The sequence below is a fragment of the Branchiostoma lanceolatum genome, chromosome 18, assembly GCF_035083965.1.
Source record: "Branchiostoma lanceolatum isolate klBraLanc5 chromosome 18, klBraLanc5.hap2, whole genome shotgun sequence".
Taxonomy (NCBI): domain Eukaryota; kingdom Metazoa; phylum Chordata; class Leptocardii; order Amphioxiformes; family Branchiostomatidae; genus Branchiostoma; species Branchiostoma lanceolatum.
Genome location: NC_089739.1, coordinates 6173249 through 6199050, shown reverse-complemented (window position 1 = coordinate 6199050; position 25802 = coordinate 6173249). Strand labels below are relative to the sequence as shown.

At 40.2% G+C, this 25802-nt stretch overlaps 4 protein-coding genes across 7 annotated transcripts; 1 reads left to right on the top strand and 3 right to left on the bottom strand.

Annotated features, from left to right (window-relative positions):
- The first annotated feature begins 430 nt into the window (after positions 1 to 430).
- LOC136423796 (B-cell CLL/lymphoma 6 member B protein-like) lies at positions 431 to 5087 on the top strand. Its single transcript, XM_066412110.1, has 4 exons — positions 431 to 606; positions 1100 to 1251; positions 1999 to 2085; positions 2394 to 5087. Exons 2-4 carry the CDS (start codon positions 1100 to 1102, stop codon positions 3730 to 3732), a joined length of 1578 nt encoding a protein of 525 aa, XP_066268207.1. The 5' UTR covers positions 431 to 606; the 3' UTR covers positions 3733 to 5087.
- A 2328-nt stretch (positions 5088 to 7415) lies between these two features.
- Positions 7416 to 9490, bottom strand: LOC136423809 (E3 ubiquitin-protein ligase RNF217-like). Its single transcript, XM_066412131.1, has 5 exons — positions 9331 to 9490; positions 8910 to 9010; positions 8459 to 8623; positions 8121 to 8322; positions 7416 to 7726 (listed from the first exon to the last, which is right to left on the bottom strand). Exons 2-5 carry the CDS (start codon positions 8967 to 8969, stop codon positions 7437 to 7439), a joined length of 717 nt encoding a protein of 238 aa, XP_066268228.1. The 5' UTR covers positions 8970 to 9010; positions 9331 to 9490; the 3' UTR covers positions 7416 to 7436.
- Positions 9491 to 16371: 6881 nt separating this feature from the next.
- LOC136423804 (alpha-tocopherol transfer protein-like) lies at positions 16372 to 21783 on the bottom strand. 4 transcript variants are annotated; one of them, XM_066412125.1, is made up of 8 exons: positions 21637 to 21782; positions 20856 to 20937; positions 19080 to 19309; positions 18599 to 18752; positions 18186 to 18277; positions 17666 to 17767; positions 17120 to 17230; positions 16372 to 16702 (listed from the first exon to the last, which is right to left on the bottom strand). In XM_066412125.1, exons 3-8 carry the CDS (start codon positions 19305 to 19307, stop codon positions 16457 to 16459), a joined length of 933 nt encoding a protein of 310 aa, XP_066268222.1. In that variant the 5' UTR covers positions 19308 to 19309; positions 20856 to 20937; positions 21637 to 21782; the 3' UTR covers positions 16372 to 16456. The 4 variants fall into 4 exon arrangements, with proteins under 4 accessions (XP_066268222.1, XP_066268219.1, XP_066268223.1 ...); XM_066412122.1 differs by having other exon boundaries at positions 20856 to 20960; positions 21637 to 21781; XM_066412126.1 differs by lacking the exon at positions 20856 to 20937 and having other exon boundaries at positions 21637 to 21783.
- Positions 21784 to 22174: 391 nt separating this feature from the next.
- Positions 22175 to 25675, bottom strand: LOC136423800 (uncharacterized). Its single transcript, XM_066412119.1, has 2 exons — positions 25382 to 25675; positions 22175 to 23843 (listed from the first exon to the last, which is right to left on the bottom strand). The coding sequence occupies exons 1-2, from the start codon at positions 25526 to 25528 to the stop codon at positions 22611 to 22613; spliced, it is 1380 nt and encodes a 459-aa protein (XP_066268216.1). The 5' UTR covers positions 25529 to 25675; the 3' UTR covers positions 22175 to 22610.
- Positions 25676 to 25802: the final 127 nt, after the last annotated feature.

Here is a 25802-nt window from a genome sequence, read left to right as displayed (position 1 = left end):
CCCATCCTTGGTCACCCATCCTTGGTCAGCCATCTTGTCGACCTTTGACCTCTTGAACCTGATGATACGTAAGCTGATTCAGTACAAAGTATAACCGCTGAACCTGTAACCTTTATTTGAGACGAAAGTGGCTAAGTGCAGTTATAAACGCCATCAATAGCATTATATTATGAATAGATTTAGGAGAGAATTTTTAATGGAATGAAGATCTTATGTATATGTGCTGAAACAGAAAGCAAAACATCTTCAGAATATGTATATATATATAAATATATATATATATATATATATATATATATATATATATATATATATATATATATATATATATATATATATATATATATATATATATATATAAAGGTTACAGGTTCAGCGGTTATACTTTGTACTGAATCAGCTTACGTATCATCAGGTTCAAGAGGTCAAAGGTCGACAAGATGGCTGACCAAGGATGGGTGTAAACATTTTTGAGCTGCGTTCTCTCTTTTCTTTGGATATTTTCACCCCAGATTTACCCCCAGAAGGAGTCAAACTGTCCATACAAGAAAGAAAAGGATCTAGGGTCTTTCTTCAGCACACAAAGGACTGCCAGTAGTTTTCCAGGTACGCATTGCACAGCATACTTTACATGAACGTGCAGCGTGTAAAATCTTGAACCTTAGCTTGTTGACTTTTCGTGCAGTATATTGCAGCCAAAAGCCGTTACGTGTACTTTCCTAGCATCCTCGACATTTTTGATAAAAAAATTAGTGCGTTTTATGGAAAAGATGTAGACATTGTTGCTGAATGGGGGAGGGGGCAATTGTGTAACAATTACATCTAACAGCATAGCACTTAATACATTAGCCGCGGCGACTCTAGTGGAAAGACGAGTAAATACGTCTTCCCACTAGAGTCGCCGCGGCTATTAATACATGTATTTAGCATCAATTTTTGCACTCTTCATCATCAGTACTTAATATACCCCCTGTCTGACAGTAATTTTGCCCCTCAGGAAGCTTTAGAATGCCCCATTTTAACTCTGCTCCCTCGCAATGCTTGCCCTTGCAATTTTTTCCAGAAAAAAAATGATTATCATTTTTATCATTTCCATCAGATGGCTGAAGTCATCACCATGGCAACAGATCGTGTGAGCGAGTACCCCGCCCTGCCGACGCGGTTACAACAACACCTGGACCAGCAGAGAAGGGCGGGACAGTTCTGTGATGTCACACTCTCCGTACAGGATGCCAAGTTCAACCTTCACAGGTACAGCATTTTATCAGTTTTTTTGGCAACGCCTCAGGGGCATTTTTCTACATAGGGATCTAGAGGCACCCCTGTAGTCATACTTTCGGCATATGCCTTCCTACCCTTTGGAGCACATTCCGAAAATTCTGATTGACCACAACTAACCACACCAGTTCACAAGTGGCTAGAGTCTTCAACTGTGACTTGCGTGACCGTAATTTCACCAATAGGAAGAATGCCTAATTTTCACTCCAAAGCTCAACTGGTAACAGCTCCTGGTCCCTATTAGTCGGTATCTGTGAGAGCCTGATTCAATCCTGGGTCAGGACATCTCGCGATCGGTTGGGGCTGCACCTGTCTTTCGGAAGGGACATAAAATGGGTGTCCCCTGTTGGAGGAGGTGCCTCGAGCATATTAAAGTGAAAGAGTAGCAACCCCTCCCTGTAAAAATATGCCACTGCTACTGTCTGAAACAGGAAGGAAACTTGCTGCACAATGTGCCACTAGGCCCAACAAGGTGAACAACAATGTTCAAACCAAATTTTCTACAACTCCACACTGTTCTCCTCTGTAAAGCTTTATACCCTGGACATGATATCATGATGGATACAAAATTTGGAACAGAATTATCTTAATTGAGTATATGCATGCCAGCCATAACATTTCTTTGCTTTTCTGGAATAAAGGAACTGGAATGACTTTTACTTAAAAGTAGAGTAGTGTAGAGATTGTCTAATAGATGTGATGTTGTTTTGTGCTGCCAAGATGTGTGCTGTCTGCTTTCTCCCCTCATCTGACGGGGATGCTGAACTCAGCTGCTCCACAAGGGGGAGCTGCTAGTAGTAACAATGGGTAAGCTGCAGTAATACTTATACTAGTTTAATTATAGCTATGTTTGATAGCAAATAAAGATATCAGTGTTAACGATAACTATCTGACGGAGGTGTTGTTTTCAGTGTGTTTGTGTTGGTGTGTGCCCATAGTTATTTGAATACAGTCAGTAGAGTGGCCGGAAGTCTTGCCAGAAATGGTAGAACCAGTGTAGATTGCCATTTTGTAACAGGCTTATTTTGAGAAGGATCCGAACAATTATAAGTACAAAACTGGACAGAGCTTCTCAATTTCTAGTCTAATATTTGCATGCCCTCCCTCTTTTCTAGTGGTACAGCCCAGGCTACCCAGCTTGACCTTCCCGAGCTGACCAGGGAGGGAGTGACCCCTGTCGTCAACTTCATGTACACGTCAAAACTCGTCCTGACCAGGGACAACATCTTTGCCGTTTCATTGGCCGCTGGCTACTTCCAGATTCGCGAGCTGATCCAAGAATGTCAGCAGTACTTCCAGGAGATGCAGCAAGGTCAAGGTCAAAGTCCTCAAGGTCATTCTTATCCAGGAGGCAGGATAAATGCTACTCCAGGAACAAGAGCGCTGCCAGGGCAATTTCAAACTGTCTCTGGAACAAGGATGCTACAAGAGCAGCACCAGACAGCCCTGGGAATTAGAATGCAATCACTGCAGCAGCATCACACTGCCCCGGGAACAAGTGAGTCATCAGAGCAGCATCAAACTACCCTGGGGACAAGAATGCTATCACTGCAGCAACATACTGCCCTGGGAACAAGGATGCCTCATGAGCAGCACCACACTGCCCTGGGAACAAGGATGTCATCAGAGCAGCTGCAGACTACCCTGGGAACAAGAGGGTCTTCTGGTAGCATGGACGTGTTGTCTGTGGACTCGTCCCCAGGTCTGCAGTCCCCCACTTCTACATCACAGCATATTTACTCCCCAGAAACTGGTAGGAATGATCATCTAGGAACAACAACAGGTCACAGGTCTACAAACACTAATGCTAATGAAGACACCACAACGAACCCTGCAAACTTTCCTCCTTCTGATTTCAGAGTAGAAAGCAGTGATGAGTTTTCCAGCGAAGGGAACATTGATCAGTCAAACTCAGAGGCAGTTGTTGTGAAGCAAGAACCTTCGCAAAATTGGATGGACTTTTCAGAAGGGGTAACAAGCAACCAGCAGGAAATGAACAGTTACATGTTTAGCGGAGAGAACCCTGTATCAGACGATTCAGACAAACCGTTCCAGTGTATGCTCTGTCCCAAACGTGTCCGTTCAAAGTCGTTACTCGCGAATCACATCCGACGGCACACGGGAGAGCGGCCGCACGCCTGCCCGCTGTGCTTTACCAAGTTCCACGAGAAGTGGTCGCTGACGAAACACATGCGCGTCCACACGGGGGAGAAGCCGTACAAGTGCACGCAGTGTCCCGCTACATTCGCGGACGCCTCCAATCGCAACAAGCACCGGAAACGGATGCACGGCACACGAGGGTTAAACAGTAGCGCTGCAAACAGCACTCCTGAGAGAGAGGGTTATCCTGTAAACCACACTGAACACATTGGCATGCGAGCAAACCAACTGTTCAGTGTGCCTAACACCGATGAAAGTACAGACTTAGACACACAAGGGACTTGCGTAGAATAAACGTCATCTATAAGTTTAAGTCCATCTTTAAGGGTAATGTACAGTAAATTGTGAAAGATTAGCAGTGGTATTATGTACATGTTTTTAACGTGAGTTCTCGCTGCAAATCCATCATGCAGCAAGAAAATTGTTGTGTCTTGTACATTACATTTATTTACGACAGTTGTTTTATCTGCAAACATAAAACATCACAAATGTCTCTGTTCCCCATCTACTGCAAATTTAATTTCCGGCAAACTTAAGTCAAATTACTGTTGTAGTATTAGGAACTACTGTGACAGTAAAACATAAAATTATGCACAATCGTGTAGATAAAGCGTAGAAAGAAAACAATATTGGGTGAATATTGCAATAGATTTCTAAATGATGGTGGATTATATATACACACGTATGTGGACAACCTTGTTACAACTTAGATCCTTAACCTTCTCCCTGCTGCCTAACTCTGTAACCAATAGAGAATGGGGTACCAAACAGTTACTTCAGAGTGCTATAGGTTAAGAAACTGATCATGAAACTGTACAATGACTGTCAACTTTGCGCAATAAAACAACATTTGCTCAATAGGTAGAGCAATATTAGAATTGAAGACACCTGTAGAAATAATAGAAAGTAAACTTGAATTCATATTTTGTTCCGAAATAAAATTCTATGTGACTGTACATGTAGGTATTTTAGTGTCAAATATTACTATGGTTGAATCCGTCTCAAAACATTTTTGGTTGAAACATTTTTATTCCATGCATGGAACAATTGTTCTTTTGAGGTGCCTCCTTCAAGCTGAATCTATCAGCCCCCGTCTCTAGCCTGACGAAATCACACTTCAAGCAGCCCTTCCACTTGTCAGGCCCAATCAGCCCCTGACAGCGAGAGTATGTGTTACACAGGCTACCATATCACATACATCATACAATTATATATATCTAGGTTTTTATAGATCCTTGCATTATCAATGCTGAGATTTCTATGTCAAAAAAATTGTGTGAGCACACCTTTCTAGTACATGAAAATAATAGTCCTGCTAGATCTTGCACCAATGTCTCACATCTCTAAACTCAGGCATATTCAAATGCAAGTGCAGGAACAAACCACCACTAGAGCTTCCCCCTTCCATGAATGGTTTGTTCCACTAGAACAATACAACATTGGGCTTAGGTGGAAGATACCATCTGTGACTACTGGGGGTAACCTTAAAAGTCGTTTAAATTTTTTGTGCTAAAGGGAAAAGGAGAACAATTACTATATGTTTGTGCCTCGTAACCAAATTTGGTCATGTCAGCTTAAATTGTGCATCTAAATCATACGTAATGTAAAGGCTATCCATTCTCATCAATTTCGTAAAAAAATTGTTTTTCCTTAAAGTTAAACCACAACACTGTTCCTTTTGATACACTAACACTGTCTTGTATCTGATATTTTGATTGATATAAACCCAACTTCAGAAACATTGACCACCCTTTTAAAAATGCATCTGAGAATACCCTTTTCTATGCCACCACCAAAAGCTTTCGATCAATCCTCAACCAGTTTAATACAATATCAAAAATCACTTTGCTACCAACACAATCTGTTGACCCCTTCAGGTTTTTCAATTGGAATACACACAAGGAAGTGAAATCTACCAAAATAGTTGTTTTTTGATGAGTTAGGGTAACTCGAAATTTAACTATACCCAGTAGTGAATGTCAATACATGATAAACATACTGCATTTCAGTAGATTTCACCCTTGTTTTTGTGTATTCAAAATATTTCAGAAATAGTCGGACCCCTTCAGAAACCTCTTAACAATATCACAAACATTGTGAGCTCACAACAAAGGAATATTTTGGACCAACCAGCAATCCTCTATTAAAACAACTAATTCTACAGAATAGTAGATCATATCATTATACATATGTAGTAAGCCTACATGTAACATATATGTAACATACAGTGGATATATTGCAAGAAAAACAAAAACATAATGTACCGTCTGTACATTATAAATTTCATATCAAATGCCCTTATACATGAAGACATCTTTTTTTACCAAGTCATATTTCATATTGATGTTATGACGGTATTTTTCACAAAATGAAAATTCTTTCTTGTAACAATAACCGGGTAGAGAATTGTAATAGGATTACAATATACTTAATACACCTAATACTAGTGTAAGTATAGTGAAAATTGTACAATTCTCAGAAAGTAGCCTCCAAATCCTAAATTGCCACATTTCCCTACACCCCTGACACCCCCTTCACTTTGCATTGGTAAGTGCGTTCAAAATCATTACATTATTGAAGATACAGAACACATAATCCACCTAAAACGTCATACCAATAAGGAGAGGCACTTTATAAGTAGCGTGCTAAGTTTTCAAATGTCACTTCCAGAAAGATGCATTGTAACAAGCTGTAACTGCAATTATGATCGTGTATTTGTGCACCATGAATTGTGCGCCATGCGTGTGTTTCATGCATTGCGCCATTCCACTACATTTTCTGTCTTGCATTATAGGTTGATAGTGAGGGTAGCAAAAACAAAAAATTGGTACTATGTACTACCCCTTCAAAGCATTTCCAGCAAAAGTGCTTATGAAAAAATGTCTGCTATACGGTGATTTCGCCATGAGCAGGTCAAACACAAAGTGCACCCATGTATATGTAGAAGTACAAAATTTTCAGAAATTAAGCATTACAATTTTCTGATTGTGCTTTGACAGCATGTATACAAGTCTAACTTGATTTAAAGGCACATGGACAAAGAAAAGAACCTAACAGCATTCTACCGGCATTATACATTTCAAATTTCTATGACACCCAATATTAAGTCAAAATTTTTTATCATTGCCAGCTAGCATTTCTAATTAAGAATCAATGTTCCGGTTTTGGAATGGCTTCCAAGTATGGTCAGGTTTGTTTACGGTCACCTTACATTAGCCTCTACCAGGCCCCGTGGATGGCTGGGAAAATACATGTAGTAGAAATTGGCCAAATAGAGTGAATAGTATGCTAAGGGAGTCAGCTACAGAGAGAGGGTTCAATATGCCCTGCGAATGAAACCCTCGATGGCCAAACTCCCCTGGCAAATATTCTCCCTATAGCCGGCGAGGTTAGTCTGGTAGAGACTAACCTTACATTAGGAATGTGGCGCCCATAACTTAAGGAACATGTCTGCTAGCAAGTTGTGTTGCTATTTCTTCACAACAAAGGTCAACCTGTGACCTTTGGTGGCATCTTTTTTATTTTCTCTCATTCTCTTTCTCAAAATGTGCCTATTTTGCTATTCTCCAACGCAGAGCCTCGCTAGCAGCCTAAATAATAGACCTTAGGTAGACTCTGCTAAACTGGGCTGAGGTTTCCACGTAATTTGTGCCAAGCCTCTAACCAGCTGTCAGCCAAACAGAGAATCACCCTAAATGTTTTTTGATTGGATAACAGCTGGTTAGAGGCCATACCCACAAAAGTGGAAACATCAGCCCGATTTAGCAGAGCCTCCCCAAGGTATATTGTACAGGCCACAGGTGAGGCACTTCAGAGGAGAGGTGTAAGCAGCCTATTTTCATTTCCCGTAATTCATAGGAAACGGCATCTCAGTCACGTAATTTGTAGTGAGGCAACAAAATTTTGAGTAATCATCTTCCTTGGTTTCAGCGTAATACGTAGGTGGTTGTTCTGAATTCAGCATAAAGCGTTGTACCGTAGTAGCAGTATTTTGCAGTTTATAAAATGGTAGCAGCACGACCGACTGGTTGAATCTGGTTGTTCAGGAATCTGGCGTAAGGGTCGCTGCCGCGACGTTCCAAATGTGGGTGCACGATTTCCAGTACACCCTGGCTGCGGAGCTGTCTCTGAAATCTCCGCCGCTTTTTCTGCGCCTGCACAGCCTTGTACTTCTTGATGAGACGGTAGCTGCCGTAGACAGGAAGTATGAACGTGCCGACTCCGACCAATAGGCTCCCAGCACCCACCGCTAGACCTGCCAGCACCGGCGCGGCGACAAGTTGTCCACCTGTTTAGGGGCAAACATAAAACAAGTTATGGCTAGGAGAATTATGTGCGCCATCTTCCAGAATTAATCAGTATTGCAAGCTCTCACACCGTAGACCCACCACCACCTGTTGCTCTGGTAATATAATGCATGATCTGATACAAGAATGAGCTCCACCTTGTAGAATTGTTCAGTACTACAAGCAAAACGAAAACAGGTGACATATTTACGAAAATTCGGAAGCAGCAACAATCCATTCACCAGTGGCAGTATATGGAAATGATAAGACTATCATCATGATAGCAGTACATGTGCTCCCCCTTGCAGAATTTTTGGTACTGCAGAAATAAGTCTTTCTGATGGCAACACTTGATGTAAAGATGTGAAAAGTTAAAGTTGAACACTTAAGACTTACCGAGCACTGCTCCGCGGATCATCTTACGCTGAACAGGCTTCTCCGCCTTGTACAGATACTTGCAGCCGAATACGCTCAGCTTCGTGTAGTGGTTCCCCATGAAGCGAATGTCCCGGAATCGGTCTCCGCAACGATAGCAGAACTCCGTCTTACACCGCGTGCAGGTCATGTGATCACAGCCTGACGTCCTCTGGATGTAAATCTAGAGAAAAATGATAACAAAGAGTCGTAATAGGAATTACGCTACGAACAGTTCTTTTCTCCATTCTTACACTTTCAAAGATGGCGGCACCTATACAATAAGTATAAAACAGAACAGTTTTTTTGTGTTTCCTTACCTTACATTTGGGACATCTTTGTGCATTGACCTGACCCTGACACTCCTCCTTGGCCCAAACTTTCAGCAGTTTGTCCCCCTTTTGGTACAGCCTGCAGTTCACCCCCTCATGCCAGGGGGCGTGGCAGGGGAAGCACCACACCATGTTGCACTCGCTACACTCCACCTAAGGTCAAAAGGACAAAAAATATTACAGCATACACATTTTCTTCTGAGCAAGCTTTTGAAGTAGTTTCAAACTGTTGATTTCTTAAGATATAACGTGAGAATAACATATTGCCAACAAAATTTAAAGACTACATGGTAAGTCTCAAAATAATTTGCTAAAAGATAAATTAAATATACTCTGTCAAAGCTGCCCGCTTGCATACAAAATACCCAGTTTCAGTACCATAGCCTATAGAATATACATTCTCCCTATCATAGCCTCCAGTATACATAGTTCCCCCTACCATAGCCTCCTCTGGTGGCCAATCCTTCTTCTTAGCGGCCAGGTGTTTGTCGACAGTCATTGGTTCGCTGCAGCGCGGGCATGTTTTCACATGGGGCTCCCCTAAACACGACGGAAAACAAAATACAGTGTTAAAAGTGAATATTTACACACACCTTTCTCAGCATGCAAAAGATTTATCTGTTGGTTTATAAAAAGAGGTAGAGGTTTGACCCTTGAGGCTTATGCCTAAATTTCCCTCATACATGGGGCCACCGGCTTTACATCACCATCCGAAATGACGAATGCAATCCCTTACAACATGTCTGAGCTGGAGCCGACCCTAGGAATCTAACTCCAGCCAAAGGATCCACAGAATTTGATCCAGCAGCGGCCATACTAGCATATCAAGAACAGAAGATACAAAAAAACCTAATACTTACTGTTGGCTTCCAGTAGATATCGTTGGAACTTCAGTCGAGCGTCTTCGTCGAGCCTAAAGGTAATTTCTTCCCGCGAAACGGTGCTCTGACACTCGCTACTGCAACAGTACAGCTTCACAATAGCCTGGAGAACCTAATCAAACACAACAGGAGATATACAATTGTAAACAAAAATCTACAGTCAGAACTATATAATGCAGAAATTTTCGCGGTGGTCTTATGTTCGGGGTTTTTGGTGGTGAACTCTTTACCGCGATCTTAAAACCATCACGAAAAGCCGTTCCATTGTGTGACTGTAGCCCCACTATTGTTTCAAACGCGAACTCAAAACCGCCCCATTTTCTCCTTACTGTGAAATTAAATCCCTGCGAACATTTCTGCCTTTACAGTTACTAATGTGCTTCAGAATAAGGACTGTACTGTAGAAAAGAACTTCATGTCCTTTTCTAATACTGCTTTGAATTCTAAAGATGAAATGATGGATGTTATAAGGAATACTAATATCCATATCTATAAAAGTTTGACACCCATTTATGGAATTGGCTGGGCAAAACTAGATATTTCTAAAAAGCAATTACAACATGATGCATGCACACAATTATATCTCTAAGGCAACCGGACTGATTACTTGATGATGTTTGCAGAACTATATGATGACTCATTCTAGTATTCAAATTTCCCATCTGAATTCTGATGGAAGAAAATCGCACAGCTCTTGATTGCTTTGTTGGGATAGTGGTATCTAATAACATTTGTGGCAATTCTAATTGCATTTCATTTTTTCTAAAGTTCCTTTTTCAGAATTCTACAGAGTTACAATTTTTTTTCAAGCAGTCTCACAATGTAAATTTCATTTTGTGACCAGTCTAACTAAGAACTGCTTTTCCCGAAACACTTCTATTTTAAAGGACAATTGATGAATTTATCTGCTTTTTCAAAAGCTTTTGATCTCAAGTGATCCCTTCAAAACCACATGTAGCCTTTGTTAAAGCTCTTTTTGTCCTCACTATTAACCTTCTCCCTGCTGCCTAACACTGTAAGCAATAGAGAATGGGGTGCCACACCGCTACTTCAGTGTGCCAAAGGTGAAAGCAAGAGTCATAGGACCAGTATCTATTCCCATATGGGCCCATGTGAGGAAACAGAAAACAAAGCAATGCAAATATAAATGTTGACCCAGAAAGTCACATGAAATAGGAAGACAATTGATACATGAATTTTCACAAATTCGGTCTAAAATTTGGACCTAAACTGGGTCTTTTCCTGTGGAACTCAGCATTTAAAGGATCAAATCTATAAAGTTTACAATAATTTCACTGGTCTAGTATTTGGAAAGCCTCAAGCGTCCAAATTCTACCAGTTAAAGAGTGCATTTATCAAGAGGAGTAGAAGTGACCTGGTGTGCTTCGCTGAAAAAAGTGAGCCTCATTTTCCCTGCAATTTGCAAAGCCACATTGCCCTTTTGAACCCTTAAAAAAGTGTAATGCTTTGCCTCATAATCAGAGGATGACTACTGGTTTACTACTAGGTCTGTTTAACATCCCAGGAACAATAGAACTGTGGACCACCCAAATTACAATTCCCAAGGGACCAACAGTTACAGGTGGTTTTAGAAGCAACATTGTCACCATCCCAAAAACACTTCATTAGGAGTTGTCTAATTGATTACATTGTTTACTTACATGTGGTGGCCTGATACATTGTTAGGAAAAGTCCTATCGTGATGAAGAAAATTTGCTACGAGATTTGATAACACCAAAGAGGTTAGAAAATAGATCATAACCTCATTGATAACACATTGATCAAAGTATACAAATTTAGGTTCACCCAAGTAGATAAAGAATGCCTATAATAACTAGTTTGTATGAAAGAAATCTTTGTATGATGACTTAAGTACAGATCTGAAATAGATCAGAGCTTCTACTTAAAATAGCAGCTTTCTAAATTTTAGGCTGTCATGATACAGTTAGTGATAGCCTAAAATTAGAAATCTATATCTAACTTCAAAGGGGAAATGAAACCAAATGAATACAGAAGAAATTCATATCAACCAAAAAATCAGGGACATTGTTATTGACGAAGGATAGAGGAATGAAAAATTTCTATCATCTACCTTTTGGAATGGGTGTGTGTGTATGTTTGTGTGTGTGTGTGTGTGCATGCTTGTGGGTGAACGTGCGTGCCTGACACTGTCAACGTGTACATGTGTGCATACGTGTGCATATGTGTGTGTGTGCCTGCGTGTGTGCATGCCTGCATTCCTGCATATGTGCATACATGCATCAATGTGCATTCATGTGTGACTGTGTCTGTGTATATTTGCATTCCTGTGAGTACAATGTTACACATGAAGAACAAACTAAATCATTGCACAAATGAAAGCTATATATGAAGGGAACTCACAATACAAGGATGGCAAAAAAACAATATTTTCATTGGAAAAACATGCAAATTTCTGACACAGCTGTATCTACACAGGATAACAATAAGATGATCCACTTCTTCAATTTGCAACTTTTACATCTGTAAATTCGATACAACATTACTGCTGTTTGTACCAAATTCATTCCATGTTACATGTCTGTTGTCACCCTCAGGGTTATATTTAGAGTGTAACATCATCAGGTGGTAAACATTGGTGATGTGGCCTGTGTGACATACACATAGTGACAGTGAGTCATCACTTATCGGGTCGCTGCTTTTGTTTACCTTCGGCCAGGTGAGTCTAGACAATAGAGCTTCTACATCCTGGGAACAAACCATTGTATATTCAGGGGTGGTTTTCAATTAAGTAAACAGGAAGTTCCAAAAAAAATATCTATTTTTTTTAAGTAGCACATTTTTGTTATGATTTCTGTAAGGAAAAAAGCAATGGGAACTTTTTTTCTCTTTTGCACACTCTATTCCCCCAAATGCTGATGGTTTACCCCTACACTGCTTGGAAGTGTGTCTGACTGTACCATATCATCAGGAAGATTCGGTTTTGATTTTGAGGCCATCTTTAGATGTAAAAGAAAAACTAAACAAAAGTTGAGAGATTTGCATGAAATCTCTAAATTAAAATACCTACAGAGAATTTTAGCTTTAAACATGGAATTAAAAATAAAACACAATGGCATAAAAGCCTGGAAATAGTGATGACAGTCCTAATAAAAGAAATGCACTTTTGCAAATTAAACTGTGAGCTACATTTCCAATGTAAACGGATACACACAATAGTAATTATATTCTTGACAGATAGTATTCAATAATTGATTACTGACATAATTCATAACAGCACTTCTTTCATGCCCCCCCCCCCTTGCAACACTTTGCGTGAAAACTTAGGTGTGTCACTCTTCAATGTCATGACCTCAATTGTCTGAAATGCCACAGTTCTTAATTCCGCTGTCACAAGAGGTGAACTATATAAACAAACCCCACGCTCTTTTCAAAGAAGAAAAGAAGAACTACTCCGAACAATAGCTGCATTGTAAAAAAGGGAACTAGACATTAGTTTCACATCTGTAGGTATGTAGAGTATAAAAGCTAAATAGTGTTGTAAATTAAAGATGTAATTTGTAAATTAAACCTTTGTTTTTTCCAGAGGACAACAGTTACTGTAAATATCAGTTTAGTCATTGTCCAATGAATGTTCAGTATTTCAATTATTTTAGTTTACATAGTTGAGTCATTGACCAATGAATGTTTAGTATCTTATTTCTTTCAGTTTACATAGCTGATGCAATGTACCTGTTGCATATACTATCATAACATTATTGATCAACCCCAGGGCAACTTTTATGCCAAAGAAAAACAGATAAGGAAACCAAAACGAAACAACAGCTTGGGTTTTTGAGTTTAACTATCAATGTTCTGTTTAGTCACACAGTGAAGGTAATCAACATTTTTTTTTCAGTTTCTTTTTCAAATCTTATTTCAAGCCTTCCAAAATTATCAGGGGCCAAAACAGAAGAATGTTAATGAGGGGGGAGGCAAAATACCAGTAATAATAATAATAGGTTAAAAACTAAAAGAAAGATATGGACGAACTAAAAAACAAACAAATGCACTAGACTGTACATGCACATTACCTGTATTGTAAAGTACTGTTTCAAGCAGGCGTCACAGACTGGGAAGTTACAGCATGGCCGCCGGTGTAGAGCCTGCGTTTCTAGGCACACGCCGCACTCAGTCACGGTAAACTCCCCCACAAGGGACGCAGAGAGCCTCGGAGTGGACTGGTTTTCGAAATCGTCCCGATCCAACTCGATGAAATTCATAAACTCGGGGTCGTCTACGATCTCAGCAAACTGCTGTATTTGCTCTTCGTCTAATTCTTCTTCTAGCGTCTCGTTCGAGGCCGTTTCGTCAGGATCGAGAACTGAGTTAACCTCGAAATTCGGCCCGTTCCGAGCTCGTCGTCTCCGGAGTAAGTTTTCGAGCAGAAGTCTGTGCTCGGGTGTTAGTTGTATTTTTCCGTCCCTTGGTGGTGGTCTGTTTACCGAGGTGTCTGGTTGATCGTCGTCGGCAAAAAGATCGAGCCTTCCCCAGGAGATGCCGTCGTCGTCCAGCGAGTCACTCGAGCCGGACACGCACCGGGGCATGGCAGACTCTCCATCGGCAAGGTCGGCCACTGAGGCCCGCCGGGGTTCCTGCAGCGTACCCGTTAAATCTTCTGTATCCTTGGTCGTACCCAACTCTACGTCCATGTCGAAAAGATCGACAGCGATTGCGAAAATAAAATCTTCATCGTCCTCGTTCCCGTTTTGTTGTTGTCCTTCTGACGTGTGGGGTTCCCCTTGGCCAGCAAGAGAAGATTCAGCCATGTTGAAAACCTTTTCGTCCGGCATATTTTTCTGAGCCCCGGGTTCGATCCCCAGGTCTTTTTTCTGCTCTGCTTAGTCGGTCGGTGGCCCGAGAATGTCGCGAATGCTTGCTCGGAGAGCTAAGTCAACAAAAGAGCGCTGCCAGGGAGTTGAGCTTGTCCCAAACTGCCAGCAGTCGGGAGTATTTAAACCACGGCCTCCCTGACTCAAGAATCAAAATAGAAACATGACCCTTGGTTACTTCGCACTTCTTTATATACCAGGACCTATTTCCGGGTTGTACGTCATCAACGTGTCCGAACAGCCCCCTTGCGAGCGCACTGATTGGCTACTTGGGAAAGGTGAAAGGTTAAGAATTGGCGCGAAATTGGCAAACCGGAAAGCGAGGTAAACAGACTTACGTTGCGCATAATTTTAGCTTACCATGTCATGAGATTTCGCCACACCCTTTGAAATCAAAACTAAAACACTTTTGAATCATTAGTCGAAGAATGATGTGAGACTGACAATACGTTTGTTGTAAAACACCTACAAATGTACAAGAGTCTTGTACCAAAACTGTAAAACAGGATGAGTTCTGGATATATGAATGGCCTCTTGATGCGAACGAGCAAAAAAAACTGAAAGCTGGACCAAATTAGAAAATAAAGGTGTCTTTCTTGGGAAACCTAAGCGATCAGGAATGTATTTAATACAAATGACTGATATTACAGAACATGGTAAAGATTATACAAAACTGGAAATTCTTTATTTTGTTCTTTCACATTTTTTTGGACGACTTTGGAAACCTTCGCTGCAGTGCTGGAAATACATTTTGTGCATGCAAGAAGTAAGTTTACTACAAATCAATATGTTTGTACGAAAGGAAAAGAGGCATTGTATGTCATAAGTACCCGCTTTCTGGTATCTTTTTTTCCAATTCATGGCATGTGTTTGCTCATTTTGTAGCATCTTTTGTGCGATTTACACGTACATAAATTGTAATCTTTTTTGGAAATGGACGATACTGATTCAATATTCCCGCGAGGATCATCCATATCAACAAAGTTGCGTGGCCCAAACCAAAGAAATGTTATAAGTTTTCTTTTACGTTTTTCTGCGTAATACACTTAACCCTTGTCCTTTACTGAGCGAGGCTTATAGCATCTCAAAGTTAGGCAAAAATTAGTTTTCGTAACCTTAAAACATCGTATTGCCCAAGTACTTATATATTCACACCATTTTTCAAGAAGTTCAAGCATTTGTCTAAACTGAGCCTTTTGAATTTTCCGCTACGCTAAAGCAGTGAGCATGCTCTAACCTTTGCCAATTTCTATGTTGTCGCCCTATAAAAATCTGTCAAAATGGGTCCAACTCTTGATTGGGCCGTTTCCATGGCAACGATGGGTGTTGAGCGGAAAGAAAACTATTTTCAGGGGTTGTGGGCCAAGTACTACCTCTGTGCAAAATATAAGCCAAATCGATTCTTTGACCGCGAGCACAATTGTTTGATCCTTTCAGACATTGGCTCTCAACTCCTTAGTCCACTATATAGTATTTGAATATATGTATATCTAAGCCTGACACCACCACCTGTATAGTCTTGACACCTTTCCTTTGAAGGTCACCTCACGTTTTTATCAATTACCCGTTTGTGGGTGTAGTCTGATGAAATAGCGCTCCTGGCGGTCCACCTATGAATTTCAGGACGAGAACACATCGGAGCTCAAGGGATCTAGCTGTTGATGCAAATTCTTAGAGTAGATGCTTTCCTGTTATTACGCAATGGCTTTATTTCATCAATAATTGGAGGAGAAGGCCTGAATAGATTATTACACTAAGATTGTATATTGCTATCAATCTATCTATCTGTCCATTCATTCATTTATCCATCCATTTATCAATTCATTAATTCAACAAATAACCGCCAAATTCATTAATAAAATTAAGTCAAGGCACTGGTTTCTTTGTAAGTTTTCTGTATTGGTACACAAATTATTGACTAATCTGTTAATCTCAAATAAATCTACATTTTACAATTTTTTATTTACATTATGTACAAAATTCATAATTAGGATTCCTATATCAAAACAGCAAATTGCATGTGGATGTAACAGACTTCTCTCTCTCAAGCTATGGCTGACATACAAGATTACTAAATTCTTTGTCTTCGCGAAAACTAGACCGCTGTAGGAATGTATTAAAGGCAACTCATAGGACGGATATGAAAATAGTAATTTTAAAGCATTTTACACATTCATTCGCGGTCGAATGACTCCTTTGACAAACTATTCACCGGTGGAGAGTGGAGACTATTAAAGTTAAAGTCTTAGTCACATCTAGCATTCCTCCACTTCTGAAGCTTCTTCAACCTCATCATCTTCCTCTACTTCATTTTTTTCGGTGACTTCTTCTAGGTTAGAATAAGACATGGCGGAAAATTCGTCTTCGCTGGCTAGAAGGGTCTCCGTCCATTGGCTGCACGCCTCGTCCAATGGGGTGCCAGTTCCGCCATACTCCGGAGGCAAAGCATCACGGTCCACATACTGCAGAAGCGTCTCTGTCTTGGGTCCATGAAGGTGTATCTGGGAATGAGGTAAAATTACGTTGATGTGTCTGTCAATCTTTAGTGTATTAATGTATCATAGAAAACTTTATACTGGTACAAAAAAGTTCTAATATGGATAAAATTCCAAAAATGGTATTTTCCTCGTCTGGAGTATCTTTTATCATATCATGAACTGTTATCATATACCTATAGTAAAACTTTACAGGTTCATACAAATCATAGCTTTTACCTAGAACTAGAAGGCAAAGGCCCAAAATATACAGAATTCCATATACATGTAGCTCATTTCATGTTAGTGTGAACTACAATATATCATTTCACTCAATTTTCAATCTATTCAGTTTTCCAAGCCTGCCATAAAATCTATTTCAAAGTTCTGAGCGAAAGTTCTGAATTTGTCACTTTAGCGAATTTGTCAAATTTGAGTTCTCACCCTGTTTCTCATTTTCTCGGACATGAATGGCTTGATGATGGCGAAGATGGCATTGAACACCATTGGTTCATTAAGTAGGTGAATCTCCTTTACCCGGATGGGAAAGGCATCCTGTCAACAGACAAAAAAACAAACAAACAAATAAACAAAAACAACTGAAACCAATCACAACAGGCACGAATGTCTTTAAAAAATCTAAGAATTGCAAAGAAATTTTAAAAAGACTTGTGGCAAAAGCTCTAACATTGCGAAAACGATCATAGATCCTCATTAGTATCCTTAGTACCGCTAGATGACAATTACTCAAGCAACTGGATGAAATCTTGAAACAGTCTGACGTTTCAGACAACACCCGCTATCAGTTTTGTCAGTGACTAAAGGGAAGAACTGGAGAATAAGTTTTTATACCAAAACCCTGGATTGATATGTTAAAAGAGGATGGTTCATCAGTAGAATTTAAATCGACAAGGTTGTTGCTTGAGTACTTGTTATTTGGCGTATATATCTTATCACCTGGATGTCTAACGTTCACCGACATATCCTTACCGTTGTTATTGACCCGATTTGTTGGGCGACTCGCGGTCCGATTTGCCAGGCGTGGGATAATGAGAGTCCGGTCAGGTCCGCAATCATAACGATCCCATGAACCTGTGCGAGAAGAAACAGGTGTCATATTCCGGATAACGGAATTATGGGTAACTTCTAAAACGGATGTCATATTTCGGATAACGGAATCATGGGTTACTTCTGAAATGGATGTCTTGTTCCGGACAACGTAATTATGGGTTACTTCTGAAAGAGGTACCATGTTCCGGATAACGGAATTATGGGTAACGCAGGGGGCAAGCGATGAATCACCATGGCAACGCATGTGAGGCGCATGTGCGTTGTGTCCGCGCCGTCTCTATGTTGCCATGATAATGATTTCGCTTTAACACCTGCATTACCGAGATTTCTCCATTTTTCTCATCATGCGAAGATTCATGATATGGTGGCCTATGGAGGAGAATGCGTTAACCTAATTCGATCGCAAGATTACCATATTCTAATCGACAGATTATCTAACCTGAGTATCCTCCTCTTGGATGATCTTCTCCGAGCTGATTAGACTCAATCGAAAAACCTCGTACGCAGAAAATTGGGAGGGATCCCATTTTCCTGTGGAAAAAATTATATGGTATATATAGGAAATATCAGCAATTGCACACAAAGCACTAGTATATCTGTCGCTATTTTATACTCGCATGTTTATTTCGTGTCTTGCTGTTTTTTCCCCTTTGTTCGACTTCGACTTCTTTTCTGTGTGATTTTGGTGCTAAAAAATATTGAATTTTGTATTGATTATGTTTTGCCTATTACCACAGAGTATATGCGTTATCGGCTTTCACTGCACGAGGATTCAAAATACTGGACTTGAATCAAACATTGTAAAACTTTTAACTAGTTTGGCACATGCAAACGCCAGAGGAATGTCCTTACCTATTCTGTAAAACATGACCTTCCTGCCATCTTGGTCTCTACCCGGCAGCGCGGCATGGTAGCCCGCCTCTAGTAGTCCCCGCACACTGGAGGGGCGCATGTTACTGCAGATTTTTGGACTGTGAGTTCGCCATACGTGGTATTTCTCCAACAACTGTATATTTACAGACATAATTTGTATGTTAATTATCTAAGAATCATAACTCTTTGCTAGCAATGTGCGGTGGTTATCAAAAACATGATTACACATCAAAACGGCTAGATATCATAAAACTTAGATCTTAGAGAAGCCGAAGTTTTTATCTTCTCGTGAGACTCACGCACTCTCGCGAGAGATCATATCATAAAATCTTGCGAGTCTATGTCAGAGTCTCGTGTGAAGTTGATTTGCCAGTATGCAAAATTGCACGGTTGGATGCGCTGTAAAAAAACAATAAACATTCTGATGATTTTTTGTCATACTCATATACTTATACTCTACCTTGAATGCTTGTTCGACGTCGAAATATCTCGCTCGAAGGAACCTGAGAAGGATGTGATCATCGTCTTGGACACAGAGATCGGGTCTTTGCTGAATTCTTTCCCTGAGAGCTTCCACCATAGCCAGTCTAGTGGTTGGATCCTCGTTTAGTTCTTCTCGCGCCTTCTTCAGAGCCTCTGCGCTGAGGTTACACACGTAACCGCTAGGGGGCGATGCCGTCTGCTCCATTGCTGACATAGAGGGTGTAAAATTAATTTGTTTAAACCTTTGTCAGACATATGAACGAAAGTAGCTGCTAATAACAGTCACCATTCATGTTGTTGCTGTATGGCATAGAGAGAAAAAATAAGCATGGCGATGCTTAGAGTACAATGCAACGTGTCCCGACATTTAGGCGACATTTATATGGCAATTATTTACAGCTACTGATGGGGGTATTTGTCGTTAACTGGTACCAACAGCACAAGACCCAACAAATGTTACCAAACAGTGATACACTTCTTTTACGGTATAATATAGGTGTAGTTCGAAAGCACATTAAGAGTTAGTTGTTGCATTATAATGAAAGTGGGTACTGAATTAGTGATATAAACTGCAGTGTACTTAAGAGATCTCATTTCACGGCTTGCTACGGTGTTATTTTAGCACGCCATTTGTATATGTTATCAAATAATGATATTCTTCTTTTACAGTATGTGTAGCTAGGAAGCATATTTATTTAGTTGTTGTACGATAATGGAAGTTGGTACTGAATTAGTAACTACGGTGTATTCAAGAGAAAATCTCACTTCGAGACTAGCTACAATGTTATTTTAGCATAGCTTTTTGTACATTGGCCTCAAGCACAACACACGAGGACAACAGAAGAGATCCCGACCTTTGTGCCTAGCTACCGTAGCTGTGCAAACACTACAGTTGAATACGCAAGAAATCGGGACATTACGTAACTTCCAGTGCGTGCAAACATAGTTAACTAATAAATAAATCAACATGATATATGTTGTTAAAATTTGCCAAATCAGAGTGCTAAAATGCTCTTACAACTTTGACCTACATACATTTAAAAAAAGATAGTTTAAGTCGGCGTGGGAGTGGTTTATGTACAAGGATAGAAAACACTATGAGAAATGATTTCAGGAAACGACTTGGTAGATTTAAAAATCTAAAGTGTTTGGACGATGGCACGGCAACATTACGAACTTACCGACTACCCTCATTCAAATGTGCAGGTAAAATGAGAGGGGTATCAAACAATACCAAACAACACCGCGAGGTGAGAATCACGATTAAATGACACATTTGGGCCATCTGTTTTCGTAATTGCACCCCTTGTATGTAGTAAATTTACGGTAAAGCACGTTTATTGCTTGAAAACCTTTCAAAATATTTTATGATATGTATATCAGAACGGGAACAACAGTAGAACATAGTCCAAACGTCACGAGTAGAGCCCAGGGCAAATGACACAAATCTTGCCTGTTAAGGTCGAGGGCGTGGGGCCAACTAAAGGGGTTTACTCTCTTTAGGGAGGAAGTTACTCTAAACGACTACCCAGATTCGCGACCCCCCAAGTATAAAAGTCACTGAATGACAAGACGACATGCACCTTGTTCAAAATGACCGCAACATTTGCAAGTGCATTCTTTAAAAACAACGTATACCACTAACTATAACATATGTAGGGCCCTTAGTACAATTACACATTCTTACACAAAGCTATCTCAAAGAATAACTAAGTGGAAACCAAACTTTAGACTTTAAGTCTGGTAGTCTTACCTTTGAAACGATGGCTTCTTCCAGGCTTGAACGTTAAGACGTATCCGTAGCTTGTTGTGTTGTTACGTAAGTCAGCTGATTTCTTGGCGATAAGAATAAGAAGTACTGTAATTGTAAAATAGGTCACAACCTTAAAGAAAACTGTACAATTATTTCCGCTTGTGTTGGTGCAGCGTCTTCCCCGAATGCATAGTCATGGATCTGGCAACATTTTAAGATATGTAAAATAAAAGCTTACAAGTATATTAAGGTTTTCAGGATGTGACTAATTGCTACTTCGAAGAGAGGAGTAACTTCCGCAGTGCATACGTAACAGCACGCGGCAAGACACATGAACCGTGACCCCGTTTGACCTGAACACGCTACTTCCAAATATGGTGAAGGGGCGTGGCGTTACAAAGATCACACGTACGCCACCACCTGTTGCGTGATGCGGTCCAATTCTACCCTGTTTTGAAGGACCAAATGGACAATCTAGAAATAATCTAGGGAGATGACTTGACTATATTATTTAGAATTTGCCGATCGCAGATTTCTCCAGCAAAAGGACCATGCTCCAATATGTTGAAAATCACAAATCAGCGCCCCCCCCCCAAGAAAAACGCTGAAGCCGTTCAGAAATCCTGCAAATGAGGCTAAATTAAACCGCTAGGACTTCGATACCTACCTCGCATCAAAATACATCAACAAATAAAGATAGTTACGATTGGGAAAGAAATATTCCAGGCCCCCTTATACGTTACATTGAAAAAAGACCTCACAATTGCAAAAGAAAACGAACCTTTCAGTATATGGTGCACTGGAGTTCGATGAGTTGTCTGTTACGGGCTTTTCGAATACAGTATTTTTGTAGCGTAGTATTGTGACGTCAACTAATTTACAGAATGATTGCACTACTTCATATATGGGCGTGCGTTGATTATATCATGTCCTCGGAGAGATTAAATGCTTCAAGATAAAAACATAACTTCCTAAATGTTTCCAAACGACTCATTTTTACCTTGACGTCACCAATACCTGCATGCTGCTAGCTATAGTTGCAAGAACGATGATGTCATCGGCCTATTAGCCAATCAAAACATTCGTAACTTTCATGACGTCATGCCTACGTCATACTATTTACATTATCTACCGCTATTAGTCTAGATTGTTTTGACACCAATGCGTCGTTAATTACATCATCATCATTATTAAGTACAATTACTAGTAATTACTACAATTACTAATCACAGCAAGGAAGTGCTACATTCGATTATATACTAGGCATTTACTAGTTTGTTAGCTTCGTTGGTAAAAAAAAATTGACAAAATATCCAAAATTTGTGTTAGATTTCCTTTTTATTAGATAAGTATAGCTCTGTGTTATTTTGCTACCATCCCTATACCTCGGACATTGAATCAATGCAAACTACAAATTTGCAATTAGCAATTAATGTTTAATCACAAGACACAGTCACTGTACAGGTTTTCTTTTTGTTTTCAATCTGAATAAAAGACCCGGTCATACGATTTATTGATTTATATGAAAATGTACAAACATTACAAACACATTGCATAAACTTTGATTCGTGTGAAACCAGAGGTGTATGGATCGGTAGTGACAAAATAGAACTACGTGATTAAACATTGCAGATTGTAAGGCCTCCATTGCATCAATTAATATTATCAAGATACAGTAGAATCCGCTTATTTGCATAACTGATTTGTGTAACATTTATTCCAACATCATGTAAAAAAGATCTTAGATTTCTCACATCACAATTCGTTTCTGTCTGGATTTTGTTCTGGTAGATTTTCTTTGACATACTGAATACCATCAGAGAGGTGCTGAGTAATATTGTGGGCAATGAATTTCAGTTTTGTTCCAGCAGAAGCGAACAAAGTCTTCATCATGCCACCCTGTTCTTTAGACAATTGACTCATATCTGGCAATCTCGCGGGACCCCCTACCAGTAGGTCACCTATCCACCTAGCGACTTCTAGAAAAACGTCAGGCAAGGATTCGGGTTTCCATTGACTTAGATCAGGAAATTTGGCGCTCAAACTTTGCATTAAGCCAGGGAGGCCATTCTTAACTTGTGCTAGTAAATTGTGTAATTCTGATTCTAATCTTTTTACATCAATGGTTGCAGATTTAAGGTCAGGAAAGTTGTCCACAGCTTGTCTCACCAACACGGGAACGTGAACCCGAATCATTTTACCGGTCACGGTAAGATTGCTCAGATCTGGAAACTTTTCTTGGAACGTCGTCAACGCTTGGAAAGCAGCCGTAACTATTTCTCTCGACGCTTCTGGCACATGTTTCTCAAAGTCTTTCAAATGGCTGGCGATATTTGTTGTATCGTAGGAGGCGAGACTGGGTAGTTTTTCATCAAGAATGGTCAGAAGAGAGTATACGATTTGTCTGACTTGTTTTTCATCTGGAAGATGCTTCAGCAAACTTTTATAATCAGTGCTTAGTGTCTTAGGCAGTTTCTTTTGGATATTTTTCCAAAGTTTGGGAACATCCTTCTGGATTTTGTTGAGAGCTTCCGGCACATCTGTCTGAAGGTTGATATCTTGGAATTGTGGGAGTTTACCCCGGATGTTGGACATCTCGTTTTTAAGTCTCGCGAGATCTGACATCCCTCTGAGTACCTTCATGACGTCTCCTTTCACTTCTTCCGATAAATTGTTCAGGACGAATGTCCAAGTTTCCATCAATCCGAATCCAATCATCTTCAACATTTCAGCCGGGTTTTGCAAATAGGAATCTTTTGACTTCAAAAGATTCTCGAAGAGTTTGGGTAACTGGAAAACGAGCTTGGTCGCCGGAAGTTGCAAATCTCGCGGGAGTTTGCGGATGATCTTGTGTACCTGCCCGATAATCTTTGTCCACTTGACGTCATCATTTTTAGCCAAGCCTTTGTTAACCTTGACGACGTCCTTGGACAAGGTGGTCGCTAGTAGACCAAACAACAGCACAAAGTTCAACACCCTCATTGTGGCCTGAAATTCAAAAAAGTAAAACAAATCAATTTCAGTAAGAAAAGTTACTGATACATTTATTTATTGGTTCAGCATGTACATTCCAGGGTTGCCCAACTAGCCGGAGGCTATTACGAAGGGGGAACCCATATGCGGCCATAGGACTGTAACAGTAAGGTTTTGAAACACTCACACTGGGAAGGACCCGCTACTCTTTTCGATAAGTGCAGTGGGTTCTTTAACGTGCTCGAGGTGTGGCTCTCCTCAAACACGGGACCTCCATACTAATACATGTTTCATTTTTTTACCATATGTCAGTCACAACCGGTTTAACAAGACCACAGACAAAGTAAATAATCTTAAGAGCTTAGGCGCTAATCTCTATTCGACTATTGTCTGATCTCGCGCATGTGCAGCTTATGCGACCTAACCATATATAGTATGCAAATCTCGAAGGCGTGACGTCATTGACACAAACACTCTCAGCGATGAGGTTCATGTTACAGGGAATGGTAGTCAAGCTTGCAATTTTCCTAGTAGGAAGAAAGACTAGGATGAATACTAGGATATTACTAGAATAAATACTTCTACTTGGGGATTAGAATGTGGTCGATAAAGACCACAATCTTATGACCCATTGTTAACAAACGGATTTTCTTTGCAAATCCTGACATATAATTCAGACCTACACATTATTTTGGCATGTCTTAAATGCTGACAATCAGGTTGGTTTGTGGTTACAAGGGTGGTAAAGTAAGAGCGTGACACAGCAAAGCTTTTCTTTGTACGGTGAGTCAATTAGCTCTTAAGATAGGCGGTGTGCTTTAGAGACAAAGGCACATTGACAAGTGCAAAGAAGGATCAAACGCCTTCCACCCACTAAACCTTCAAAGAAAGCAAACATTACCCCCTCCCTCTTAGTATCGGCTTATTACACGTGCCTGATTCGATACAACATTATGATAACAATCAAGATGGTTTGAATAGAATGCACGGCGTAAAGGTGTCAGGTATTGTTTACGTCAAACGCTTTCGTAAAATGTATTTCAAATACATGGCCAAAATAGTGTTCGAAGCGTTGACCTTCCAACTCTGTACGCACTCCTACATAGTCCAATGTAACACAAGAATCTGTTAGTCAAACGACGTAAAAAAAAACAGTAACGATACAGGTGTCTGTCATAAATTGCCCCTGACACGCTTTACTGAATACACTGACCTATTTACATCACAATGCTTGTAGGGGAAATGACAGATTTTCGACACATGTACAAAAGAGTGTCAGGGCTACAGACATACAAATGTACATGAATGTTCCTTCAAACCCTGCCTTACTGTCACGTAATGGAGTCATGACATGTTTTTCTGTACAACTGAGGATCTTTCGGAAAGCGTTTTGGCATAACCACTTGTCTATCCACTTAAGGTATTTCAAGTAAAACACTTTAAGCTTGCGTGTTTCTACTTGAAGTTTACCGTTCAAAGAAAATGGCAGGTTACGTATATTTCAGACAAACTAGATGTGAAGCCAACCTACAAATGGTCAAAGAAGAACTCACCAGCGTTGAAGAATGTCTCGGCGTTTTGGGTGAAGGTGCACGGACAGGTATGGCCGCTACTATAGGTGAACTGTAGGTCGAGCCGTCTCTTGGCCACGGGTCATTGGGTGCCACGCCCTGCAGGGCGTGACGCGTCCCGATTTGCATACGGTTTGGCAGGTTTGAGTAATCATACTAGTATTTGGATAAGGCAGGGTGTTGACATACTAAGGGTAAACCAACTTGTTCGAAGAAGGGGTGGGGCGATCCGCGTAGGATAAATGGACTAAAGGTGTATAGATTAAAATAGAGAAGATGATAGTAAATTCATCAAGTTAAGAATCCTCTAAACAAAATGAAACATAATGTAATAGTTTTGGATACAATTTCATACACGAATGTTATTACAGTGAATACACATAGGATGCAATATAAAAGACTA

Coding starts and splice junctions, on each gene's coding strand:
- LOC136423800 (XM_066412119.1), bottom strand. CDS start 25,528: ATGCAAATCGGGACGCGTCACGCCCTGCAGGGCGTGGCACCCAATGAC. Junction 23,844..25,381: donor CGAGACATTCTTCAACGCTG/GTGAGTTCTTCT, acceptor TTTGAATTTCAG/GCCACAATGAGGGTGTTGAA.
- LOC136423804 (XM_066412126.1), bottom strand. CDS start 19,307: ATGGAGCAGACGGCATCGCCCCCTAGCGGTTACGTGTGTAACCTCAGC. Junction 18,753..19,079: donor ACGTCGAACAAGCATTCAAG/GTAGAGTATAAG, acceptor GTAAATATACAG/TTGTTGGAGAAATACCACGT. Junction 17,768..18,185: donor TCCAAGAGGAGGATACTCAG/GTTAGATAATCT, acceptor CTTCTCGCACAG/GTTCATGGGATCGTTATGAT.
- LOC136423796 (XM_066412110.1), top strand. CDS start 1,100: ATGGCTGAAGTCATCACCATGGCAACAGATCGTGTGAGCGAGTACCCC. Junction 1,252..1,998: donor GCCAAGTTCAACCTTCACAG/GTACAGCATTTT, acceptor TGTGCTGCCAAG/ATGTGTGCTGTCTGCTTTCT. Junction 2,086..2,393: donor GCTGCTAGTAGTAACAATGG/GTAAGCTGCAGT, acceptor CCTCTTTTCTAG/TGGTACAGCCCAGGCTACCC.
- LOC136423809 (XM_066412131.1), bottom strand. CDS start 8,969: ATGACTGTCGACAAACACCTGGCCGCTAAGAAGAAGGATTGGCCACCA. Junction 8,624..8,909: donor GGCCACCAGAGGAGGCTATG/GTAGGGGGAACT, acceptor TTTTGACCTTAG/GTGGAGTGTAGCGAGTGCAA. Junction 7,727..8,120: donor GATCCGCGGAGCAGTGCTCG/GTAAGTCTTAAG, acceptor GCCCCTAAACAG/GTGGACAACTTGTCGCCGCG.